General features: G+C 36.7%; 1 protein-coding gene across 1 annotated transcript in view; it reads left to right on the top strand.

The window, feature by feature from the left end:
* Positions 1–12,443, top strand: part of pdzd8 (PDZ domain containing 8) — a 53,186-nt gene that overhangs the window by 17,704 nt on the left and 23,039 nt on the right. Inside the window, exon 3 of the mRNA XM_062429975.1 lies at positions 4,714–4,816. Coding sequence (XP_062285959.1) covers positions 4,714–4,816 — 103 coding nt within the window. The remainder of the gene's footprint in view (positions 1–4,713; positions 4,817–12,443) is intronic.

Here is a 12,443-nt window from a genome sequence, read left to right as displayed (position 1 = left end):
TGATACTGTGAGGATTTTAAAACTCCAGAAAATCATCACCGGACAATCATTTTATCCTCTCTATTGTTTACTATGCAAATGTGAAGACCGAGGACACAATGATTCTCCAGAGTTGTAAATTCCTGCCCCACAGCATTGTGATGATCAGTGTCTGACAGGATGATGTTACATCACGTAGCAACAGGTATCCATCCAGGTTGAATATTTGTTCCAGTTCATCCCACACCGTTAATATCAGTGATGGTAGATTCAATCAGTTTAAATGCAACCAACTCCAGTGAAATAAAACGTCTCCACAATCAATCAATCAAACTTTATTTATATAGCACCTTTCATACAGGTTAATGTACTTGAAAGTTGATTGATAAACTGATAACGCAGAGTTTGAGTTGCTGTCATCTGGCAGCCGATTCAGGGTAAAAGGGGGAGCAGTGACATATTTAAGAGGTCTTTTTATACTTTATGCCATACAGGCCCTGAATATAAAATGAATGCACCGCAAACTCAAGTTTTTGTTTGTTTGTTTTTTAAAGACACTTTTTTAATCAGGTTTTAACTTATTACAATTGTCAGTTTTTATGTGTGGTTATGTTGTGTAGTGTTTTTAATGTCTTCATGATACGGTGTGTATTATTGGTATTTTTAATGTATTGGAGGAAGCCGAAGACAAATTTCCACTAATTCAATGGAATTCAATTCAGTTCAATTCAGTAATTAGACAGGACCAATGTGGACCAAGAACAACATGAAGAGAAGAAACTAAAATGATGAAGGAACAAAAACAAAGAACAATTTACAAAGAAAAAGAAAAAAAAAGAAAAACTGAGACCAATGCACACAAGAGAAAATAGGAATGTTAAAATATGTTTTAAAACAATTAAATAAATAAATAAATAAGAGAAAAATAAAAATACATTAATAAATAAAAATAGAGAAAAAAAAAAAAAAACTAGGTTAAAATAGATCAAAAAGACAAAAATGAAAGTAAAATGAAAAAAGAAAAATGATAATGACCATAAAGTGTCATCATCGTCTCACTCAAACAGTTTCTTCATGAAGGGTTATTGTATTAAAATGAGTTTAGTTAGGGGATGTAATGAACTGGCATGGCTGATGGCATGATCTTTAAAAAGTCTTAAAGAATTGAATTTAGCTTCCTTAAAAAATGGCGTTGGAGTGGATTAAAAAGTCTTAAATCTAATTGACAAATGTAGTAAATGCTTTGCATGCTGCAGCCAGTAATGCCGGTTGTAAAATGTTTAGTGGTTGCAGGCTGTAAGGAGACAATCATCTATAAACTACAAGTGTGATTGTGAAGCTGTTTTAAATCAGCACCATTAATCATGTAGTAAACACTGTCACTGCTGCAGCTACTTAACCACAAAGCTACTCCACTCAATGGATAAGTGTCAGCTTTTCCTAAACTTAAATAACATAAATAATATATGAATCATGTTTCATAGGTTAATCCATCAATCTGTATAAACTGCTCATTCAGAATCAGATTGCATCATTTAATTCATTAAGTCATGAATGATTGTTCTGTACTGCTGGGACAAAAATGGGACATAGTTTGTAGGCCATATCATCCTTATTAGTTTTCCTTCATACTTGCGTGTTAAATAGCACCCTATGTGGTGTTAAAAGTACAGTTAAACTTATTATATTTAACTTGAACTTGAACTTTAGTCCCTCAGTAAGAACATGAACAGAGTGTACCACCAGCTCCTTTGTAATGTGCCACTTTGTACATATTTGTATCTCCTCATTGTGAAAAGCTTAGCCAGTGAGGTACTTCAGCTTCATCTATTAACATTTTTAACAATAAATATGAACCTGAATTTGATCAAGTCTGGATTAGTACCCTCAGGGTCCCCTGGGCATCATAGTGCATTGTGGCCTGCTAACCAATCATTACTCACCCAGTTGCAAATAAACAAATAAAACAGTCAATCATGAGACTAACTTCCCTGGAAACAACTTTTATTTTTTTGCGATTGGATAACTTTGCTGTCAGGTGGAAACCTTGTGACACGTATTTAGTTTTTGACATAATAGTTTTCTGAAAGCTATCAACATTAAAAGAATCGGTCAAGCCGTGTGTTGTATTTCTGTGAAGCCTGACAACAAAAAAAAGTACACTTTTTTTCCTTCTCCCACCATGGAGGGCCCCTGGGCCCAGATTGCCCACATGGTAAATCCTGTCATGCATTTGATAATGACTATTGTGATAATTTAGTAGTTACTTGACTCTTTGCCAGGCATCTCTGGTAAAGAGTTGTGTCAGTGCTTTATTTTTTCTGCTCCAATACATCTCTGTTGTCAGCTGAACATCAAAAGCAGATTAAGCTCCATTAAACATTCCTTCACTACCAAATGAAGACATGATGTAGTTTTCACAGTTTTTCAATACAAATGCTTTCATGCATCATACTTTAAATGTTTGAAGCAGTGCTCTCTACAGTGTACAATCTACAGCACTTGATAGTTAGATATAAGACTGCATCACACTCACTCAGCTAATATCTGATGTGGAAAATCACTCACTGTGCTGTTGTGGCAGATCAATCAGCATTTCTAAATGCAGTTCCATACATAAACAAACCATATATAAACTCTACACAAACTTTAACAACATCATTTAAATGCAGCTGATCCATCATTTATACCATATACAAAGAGCTTAATGTTAGACAGTCTCTAACTCTCCTCTCTGAGGTAAACTCTTTGTCTAAAGCTGACATGTTTCAAATTTAATTGGCCAAACAGTCAAATCAATTAACACAGCCTCGCCCTGATAGAGGACCCTGTCCTTCGTTGCCTTGGAGAAACAGACAAGTTGTGTGTGTGTGTGTGTGTGTGTGTGTGTGTGTGTGTGTGTGTGTGTGTGTGTGTGTGTGTGTGTGTGTGTGTGTGTGTGTGTGTGTGTGTGTGTGTGTGTGTGTGTGTGTGTGTGTGTGTGTGTGTGTTGAACCATGCTTGGATGTGGTTGGGTGTGTTTGATAGACCACAGGATTATCAGATCGGCTCATCTATTAATAATTAATGTCCTGTCCATTATTATCTTACAATCTCTCTTCTTCTTCTCCTGCCCTCTTACATCACCTCCTACTACACTCTTACCATAACAGCAGTGTCAGCACACTAAAAACTATTGTTTGATTCATATAGTTTTGTATGTAATGTATATTTAATTTGTTGTCTAGAAAGAGATGTGGGAACTCTTTTCTTCCTGGTCTACCAATGTATTGTATGTTTAATTTGATCTTATCATAAGCTTGCTTTCTGTTAGAGGGTCACCGGTAAACATATCAGGTGTAGTGTGCCGTTGATCTCCAGCAGAGGGAAGTGTCCACACATTTCAGATGTACTGTGAAGCTTAGTGAGACGTCAGCATCATGTCTCTGAACATCTGAACATGATAAGACTGGTAATGGTATTCCTGAAATATGTGTGCTGTATTTCACACAGAGGAAGTCTGGTAATATCTAATATATCTTCTCAGCATCACAGTACTAACACAGACTGATGCAGTGATCTCTTCAGAGCAGCAGGGGGCAGCAGGAGCCAAAACATAGCTTGCTGTGACCTCACCTTTTCTTTACAGCATCACAGGAGACAGGCTGGTGTAGAGTTTCCAGTCCAGCTTCATCCTTTACATGGTGGAGGAACCATCACAAAATGAACAATATGGTGGCTGGGAAGTGCCAAATAACATAACAAAGTGTGAAACGCTTTTACAAAGTTTGAAACAAATTTACATTTTTGAAGACATTTTTACATATTATACAACAAAATAATATGAGCAAAACATTTTTACCAAGGACAAAACAAATTTACATTTTAGAAAACAAACTGGCAAGGTCCCAGTGGGCAGACACAGACAAATTTACAAATCACGGAAAGGGAATGTACCAAATACCGGAAGTGACACAAAAGTGATAAAGTGAGTGGCGTGGATGGTGAGCGCGGTCAATTCGTGTTGTCTTCAATTGAGTTTATGGCGACCATCCACAAGAAAACCAAAGCAGCGTTAAGATGGGCAAACCATCACCATAAACTCCACAGAAAACAGCACAAATTGGCCGCTCACTCCGGTCAGAGGAATAAAGCAACCCAATAAATCACTCATCAAGCAACAGTGTCAAAATTCTCTGGGTATCTGGGAATTTCCTCCCAGAATTTTAACTATCTACTAACTAAATGTTTCATCACTCAATAATAAAAAACAAAGAAAAAGAAGATTAACTAATAAAAAAACAATCAATAGTGCAGGCCTAAGGTGTAAAGTTGTGATGTATGAAAACCTGTAGAGTGAAATGTTTTAAATATAATAAAGATAAGGAGAGGGGTTGATTGTGGACAGGTCTGTGGTTTCAATGTAAAGAGGAAAGAGGTACATGTCTCTGTGGGCTCAGCAGTGAAGCCCTGCTTACCAACATCATGTAATGAATTACATTTTTATTGGATAGCACAGTTTCCAGAATCGACCTGTTCTTTAATGTTCTTGGCTTGAAGTTGGTCAAATTGAAATATATTGAATGACAAAGAAAACATAACCTTTTATTCCAGAGATATATACGTGTTGTTGTTGATCTTCAAGGAACCATATTGCTAGAAACCTTTTGTAAGAAATGTTGTGTGAATGCTAAATGGACTAAGAGAATAAATAGTGCTGTAGTTCTCATACTCGTCATGTGCTTCCCCCTGCAGGCTGTTCATCCTGGGCTCCTATGACAGAGAAACCTACGTTCACTGCACCCTGGAGCTGAGCAGCCACCAGTGGAAGGAGAAGACCCGCAGCTCCATCAAAAAAGTGGGTTTTCTCATCCCTTTAAGACTCTACTATATTAGTCCTGCTATTCTTAGCTCTCATTCTAGTGTGAAAACATTTAATTTAACATTTAGTAAATGTATGAAAAATCACATGCATCCTAATCTTCATATCGGATGTATCACATCAAACAAAACTCTTCGTGTTTGTCATTTCGTGTGTAATTGTAGTTTGATTCGAATTATTAAATTGGACGTAATTCAGTAGGAAACACAAGCTTAGATCACATTATCACAGTATGATTCCACTAAAAGTCCAAAATAAACAGTATTGAATACACAGCAGTGCTGCTTTTTGCTGTGTAGAGGATTCTCATAGATTCGATGGAGACCTGAAGTGCTCAGACATCATAAATATATGTATAATGTATAAAATAATGTCAATAAAATCAGACAAATGATATAATATAAACAGAAAGCATAATACTGTTTTCACTGTAAGAGTTTATTGCAGGTCATCATCATTTAACATCATTTAACTAAGTTGTTATATATTTCAAAACTGATTTTATTTCATAAAACAATTTCTCAATGATCATTTGATTTCCTGCCACGTTTCATCACATACTGGTTCTAATCTGCAATAACAATCTGTTATTGTTAGAAGATGAAATAAAATGTCAATCAATCAATCAAACGTTATTTCTATAGCAACCTTTCAAACAAGCTAGTGTAGTTCAAAGTGCTTTACAGTTAGTTGATTGACAAGCTGATAATAAGACAGAGCAAGTGACAACATAAAAAGACCAATGCACGCAAGAGAAAATAAGAATGCTAAAAATGTTTAGAAAATAAGTAAAAAATTAAATAATTAAATAGATAAAAATAATTAAATAAGAGAAAGGGTTTATTAAAAGTTAGAGTAAAACTACACTACCGGTCAAAAGTTTTAGAACACCCCAATTTTTCCAGTTTTTTATTGAAAATGATGCTATTTAATGCCTCGTTGTACTCTGAAATGAAAGCATAGAACAAATAAACAATTGAGGTTAAAAAAGAAATCATGGAATCAATTTATAAACCAAAATGTATTCTAAACTTTTGACTCATCAGAGTAGCCACCTTTGGCAGATATAACAGCTGAACACACTCGTGGCATTCTTTCTACAATGGAAATCAAATATTCTGCAGAACGTTCTTCCCAACTCTGTTGCAGAAGTTCCCATAAATGTGTGGCCCTTGTAGGTTGCTTTGCTTTCAATCTTTTAAGTCTGGAGACTGTGCTGGTCACTCCATGTTTTCAAGCTTATCATCTTGTTCTTCTTTCCTGAGGTAGTTCTGGTATAGAGTGGATGTATGTTTTGGGTCATTATCTTGCTGTAGGATGAATCCCTGACCAACTAGGCTCATACCAGAGGGTACTGCATGGCATCGCTGCAGAATGCTGTGGTAGCCGTTTTGGTCAGGCAGCCTCTCACTCTGTACAAGCCACCGACCCTGGATCCAGCAAAACAGCCCCAGACCACCATGTTTCCTCCTCCATGTGTGACAGTTAATGTCACACACTGAGGAACCATCCTTTCGCCTACTAACAAAACTCCTGCGTGATGAACAGAATATTTTAAATGTTGATTCATCAGTCCAGAACAGCTTCTTCCAGTCTTCAGTAGTCCATTGGTGGTGTTTCATGGCCCAGGCAAGCCTTTTCTTCTTATTCTGAGGTCTTAGCAATGGCTTTCTAGCTGCACCACCTGTCAAACCTGCAACTGGAAGTCTTCTCTTCACAGTAGAAACTGAGACTTGCTTACTACGACCACTATGAAGCTTGAAGCTGTTGTCCTTTGAGCCGCCTATCACGCAAGCTGTTGACTCTCAGAAACTTGTCTTCTGACTCAGTTGTGGCTTTGGGTCTGCCAGACCTCTTCCTTTCAGAGTTTCCCCCAGATTCTGAGTGAAACTACTCACTGACTATACACACTTGACTTTCTTCACAATTTCTCTGTAGGAAAAACTTTAAGTGTTTTTGTATAATTTTCAGTTTTGGGTAACCTTACCTTTTTTTTTAAACCTCTGGCAGTTCACCACTTACCTTTGTACCATTTCAAGCTCTTCAGTGGAGTTGAACTGCTTGAATTTCAATTAAAAAATGGGGGTGTTTGAGCGGTAGTGTAGGTTAAAGTAAATTAAAAGACAAAAGGAAAATAAAATAAAACCTGGAAGTTTAATTAAATCTGGACTAAAACTAGGTTAAAAGAAACCTAGAATGATAATAATAAAAAAGAGTAAAATAAAGTAGGCAAAATAGAATGAAAAGATAAGAATTTAAAACATTAAAACAAATACAATAAAATAGAATAAAAAGACTATAAACACTTCAGTTCTTAATCAAAAGCCAGGCTGAACAGGTAGGTTTTGAGTTTCCTTTCATAGTAATGAGCTGAGTTTTAAAAAGATACATATTTCACAATTTCATGATTTAATTTATATACTATTCTTTCTGTATTTATTTATATGATTCATGTTTCATAATGTAAAATATGTGATGCTTTTCTTATTTACTGGCTTTAATTGAAAAGCTGTGATGCATTCCTGTTTAAAGGTACAAAGTAGATTTAAAGGTGTTTTTGCCAAATCTCCTTTATGTAGGTATACATGTGATGTTCTGTGTGAAAATCACCACAGTTTAATCAGATTCATCCAGCTGAAGTCCAGATTATAAGATGTTAGGGACATTTCGGTTAGATGCAGATAAAATCAATGCCACTGATATAATACAGATGACCTTAAGACCCCATATAAACCACAGATCCACATGATTTAGGTACCTGTGGTGCACAGTGGGAAGTTAACAGTACAGTATGTACAATATGAACCAGATAAGTTTATAAAATCCAGAGCAACCACTAGACCTGTCATCATAACTACTTTTGTTGGACGATATATTGTCTCAGAAATAATCGCGATAAACGATATTATTGTCATTTGAAGATCATTTAAACCACTGATATAATGAGAATAATAATACACTTCTGCAGTCTCCACTCAGGATGTCCATGTATCATAAGTCAATATATAGACACGATGATGTTGAACTTTACGTTATTGTACAATAAGTTGATGATGTAATTATTGGGACAGGAAGAGGTGAGGTAATTATATTGATTTTATGTAACATTGTAAACTGATTGTGCTTTACACAAAAGCAGGTGCACACACACACACACACACACACACACACACACACACACACACACACACACACACACACACACACACACACACACACACACACAAGACAGTAAGAAACACCCCCCCCTCCCCACAGACATAAAGCACAAATATATACTTACAGTAACTAATCATAAGCCTGAACAAATACAGATAGCTTTCAGTGTGCTTTTGAATAGATCTTACTCTAAGTAAATAAAGCATTACAATACTCTAACCTAGTTTCAATGAATGCATAAATAATGCTATTACAAAGAACTTGAAATATAAGTACTCACTTTTTAATGGCTGAGCTTTCGTTTCCAATAACAGAGTTTTTTTTTTTTTTTTAAAGAGCATTTCAAACACTCAGAGATGTAACACAATCACTCCCTCTGCAAATTCTACATATGAGACACCTTGTCTTATTGACACATTAATACAAGCTTATTTTCATCTACCCTTGCACTGATGAGATTGTCCCATTGTTGACATTTTGAGAAGGCAATGAAAATTTCCAGGCCCCTCCGGCAAACCTTTTCTAATTGCCGCAATTCAGAGATATTACAGTTATCACATCAGGCTTCGTTTGGAAGTGACTAATGACCGTTTTAGACTGAAATGTCAGCTCTAATTACTGACTGTGGCTCCAGCAAAGCCCGATGCCGCTATCCTCGCTGCCACACTTATGAGTGACATTTGCAACGGCTTAAAGATTATTTGTATTTTGCTGAACAGTAATTGCCCTGTACTGTGCTCTCACCTGAGCTTTAATGAGTTTGGAAGGGTTGAATCCAGCAGGGGGCAGTGGAATATAAGGTTTTCCTTTACTTCTCTTTATCTTCCATTTCTCATCATCCAAACACATTACCCCATTTGTTAAGAATATTTAATTGTTTAATGAATAGGTTCCCTGTCTTTCTGTTTCATCACACTGGAGTTCAAAGTTAACTTTTACTTTGAAAATACAAATTGAAAGAATAAAACTTTAAGTATTTATGACAATTTCATTCATTACAGAGGTTGGTGGGAAATATCTGGCCTGGTCGTACACTACACTGTAGGATAGTTGGACCTGCTGTATGCTTTATGTTGATGAGGTTAAGGCTTCTAAATGTTGGATCACAGCTTTTAGTTTTCTTATAGAATAAAGACTTTTTTTTAACAGTTGTATAAATAACTGTCTGTGTTTTTACAGAAGTGTAGCACCTAGGGGTGTGACGAGATATTGGGTTCACGAGATCGAGACGAGACGATATTTTAACTATATTTTTAAGAAAAACTTCAATGAGGAAATACATGACTGTTCTTTTCTTTGAAATTCACAAAATGGAAATTGAATTGAAATGTTTGAACTAATCAGCTTGTAATGAATCACTAAATATATAATTATCATATGCAGTATGCAGCACTGTAAAAGGTTTCCCCATATAGATATTTTATAGATAGATCATTTTGGTATTTATGGAAATAACAACCATAAATACAAAAGTTAGATACAATCAAATACTAAAGTAAATTATAAAGAATAGAAAAAATATATAATATATAAATATAAATTAAATAAAGAATCCAATTATCACAAATTATAATATATTGCTAATAAAAAAACAGAAATAAAAGTAAATTGCACAAATTCTGTATCACAAATAATAAGTAGAACAACATATAAATTGTGTTATAATTTGGTAGTGTGACTCATTTGACTTTTTGCATTATTAGGCTTCCATAGCTGCACTAGATTCCCTGCTCCTCCTACCTCAGGCTCTCAGTTTAGAGACCTGAGATCAACCTACTGCTGCTGCTCTTCTCCTCATCTCCTACTTCTGTGAGATCTTCTCAGCAGGTAGAAGCTGTAACAAATTAATGATCCACACGTGACATTATAAAAAAAAATACATGACGTGCGAATGAGCGATAGAAAACCGATCTTTTTTTTTTTTTTGGTGCACCTCTGAATTATAGCTTCGTGGGACAAAATTCACTTCGACGAGAAATATCGTTGTGTACGAGATCTCGTCACACCCCTAGTAGCACCCACTCTCCAATCCTACCCCCTGCCCCCCTTGTATTATTATGCTATTATATTATCTTATATCAGTGGTATAAAATTATCCTCAAATGACAATTTATCGCGATTATTTCTGAGACGATATATCATCCAACAAAAGTAGTTATCGTGACAGGTCGATACTTGGCTTCATCAATCTGTTACAATAGTGGGATTTTGTCATTCAGACATACATAGGTGTCCGGGATGTAAATGATCTATTAAATAAAGAGCTCTTGTGATATTTGCTGCATGACAGAGCAGTGTCACTGCTGGAAAATAGATGTGAATTGGATAGAAATGATAGAAAGGGGTGTTTCCTGTTCACAGGCTGCATCACTGATGGATTTTAAAATGTATTTTGCAACCAAAACCTTAATTAATGACCACTGAGACTCTGACTTCTCAGTCATTAATATTATTATTTATTAGTGTATTTTATTACAGTTATATTTTCCTACTATATTGTTGAATAGTGAACAAACATTGGGACTTTTAATTCCTATATAATCATTCCTATATGACTAACTGTGCAGTGACATATACAGATGCAAAGTAGTCGTCAACCTCTGGCTGTCATCAGTCTGCAAGTTCTGTGGGTGTGGTGCATTGAGTGTGTCATTATCATACTCTGCTCCAACTGTACGGTTGTAGCTGCTGCACTAAACTAATGAACCGTCAGTGTCGATATTGAAGTGTCTCCACACGTCATTCTTCTTTGTTAAGTCATTTAATTGAAAATCAAGAAGCTGGAGACAGTAACCATCAGCTTCTTCATTCGATACCCATTCCACATTTTGTGCACTTGCTTTTATCCAGTGTAACAGGCGTGTAGCGTAGCCACACTTTAGAGTACTTAGGTGGCATCTTGGCTGCTGAACTGCTAAGTGCGCTAACTCACCACGACTTCACCACCACAGATAGGTTGTAGCTGCTGTGGCAGTGGGATGATCACATGTCGCATTAAATTGAAGATCGCTTGCATTGATTGGCTGTGAGCAAGTCCATACAAATAGTCATATTTTCTAGATCTGGGTGCAGAAAGTATCGATTGCAGGTATTGTTTCACGGGAGATGTTTCCATACTACTTGGTATTGATTTATTTCGGTTGATCGAGTACTGATACCCAGGCCTAAGTGCAACCCTGTAATTCTCCATATATGACCCAGATGAGCTGTATGTATGAATGCACATATCTGAATCAGACAGACCAGACATTAAATGGTCTTTATACTGCCAGCTCACTAGAACAAAGTCTGTGTACAGCAGGTCATTTTCCAGATAATTCACAGTGAGCGAGTGGGTGTGTTGATGACGTTTCTATCATGTTGCTGACGCTGGTTAAACACAACCAGCTACTGCATTGTTTTGACAGGCCCTGAACTCTCTGCTAATGGAAGAATGAACTTCCTGTATTTTCTATAAGCCATTTTAATGTGGTGAAAAAACTGAATTACAACTGCAGCGTACTTTTAAAATCATGTCCTGTCTTCTGTACTCTCACCTGAACCAAAGGGAGTATTTCCAGCAGGTGAGGACACATCTGACGCAGACAATCTCTTGTATTGTGCAACATGCCTGAAAGCGCATATATGAAGCAAGACTAGATAACCACCAAGTGTACAGCTGGACCATGTATGAAACACTAGAGGGCTTTTAATTTGAAACAACAGATACAGTAGGTGGTGACACATGGCGACCATGCCCCCAGGAAAAGTACTAGGCTTTGACTGAAGCCAGTTTGACATTGGGTCTTTCTCAACGCCAAGTACACCAAGTTCAGACTAGTTCAGATTTGTTGGACTCCGGAGAACAAATTTTGGACGATGGGAGGATGCAGCAGCTCAGCTTCAGCACACCTAGCAACCACCTACTACCACACCAGCTGTTTTGATGTGTAGGTGGAGGTCTCTTGAAAAACAAGCAGCTATATTTAAAACTGTTAAGCACTGCTGGGTCTATGGTAATCACATACAGGTGCTCTTTGGATTCTTCAGGTGCTGTATGTTTCTTCAATCTTGTGAAGAGCTTATTGCATGGGTAGAATGTAGTCTCAATCAGAAATATAAGATGCAAGTCTCCCTCCAACTTTAAACTATGCTGTGTGAAATAAAGGTGTTTTAATTCTAAACAAACCCTACACTGTGCCTTACAGTATTTTAGATATAGTTGGGTTCCTGTATCTCAGCAGTGGCTGCTGGGTTGTAAAACCAGGTCTCATTTACGTTGAATATCTTCTTATTGCCATACCAGCAGACCAACGGGAAACAAGGGAAGAGAGAGAAACAGGTATGAAATGCAACAAAGGTCCCTTTGCCAGACTCGAACCGCCATACCAGCTTTTGGTTCTGTGGCACTACAGGACCATGCTACATCTCAGCTGGCTGTGCTCACCAAGTACAAAAGGTCCTG

The sequence above is a fragment of the Scomber scombrus genome, chromosome 12, assembly GCF_963691925.1.
Source record: "Scomber scombrus chromosome 12, fScoSco1.1, whole genome shotgun sequence".
NCBI lineage: Eukaryota > Metazoa > Chordata > Actinopteri > Scombriformes > Scombridae > Scomber > Scomber scombrus.
The sequence above is the reverse complement of the archived record's forward strand: the minus strand, read 5'-3'. Positions and strand labels throughout refer to the sequence as shown.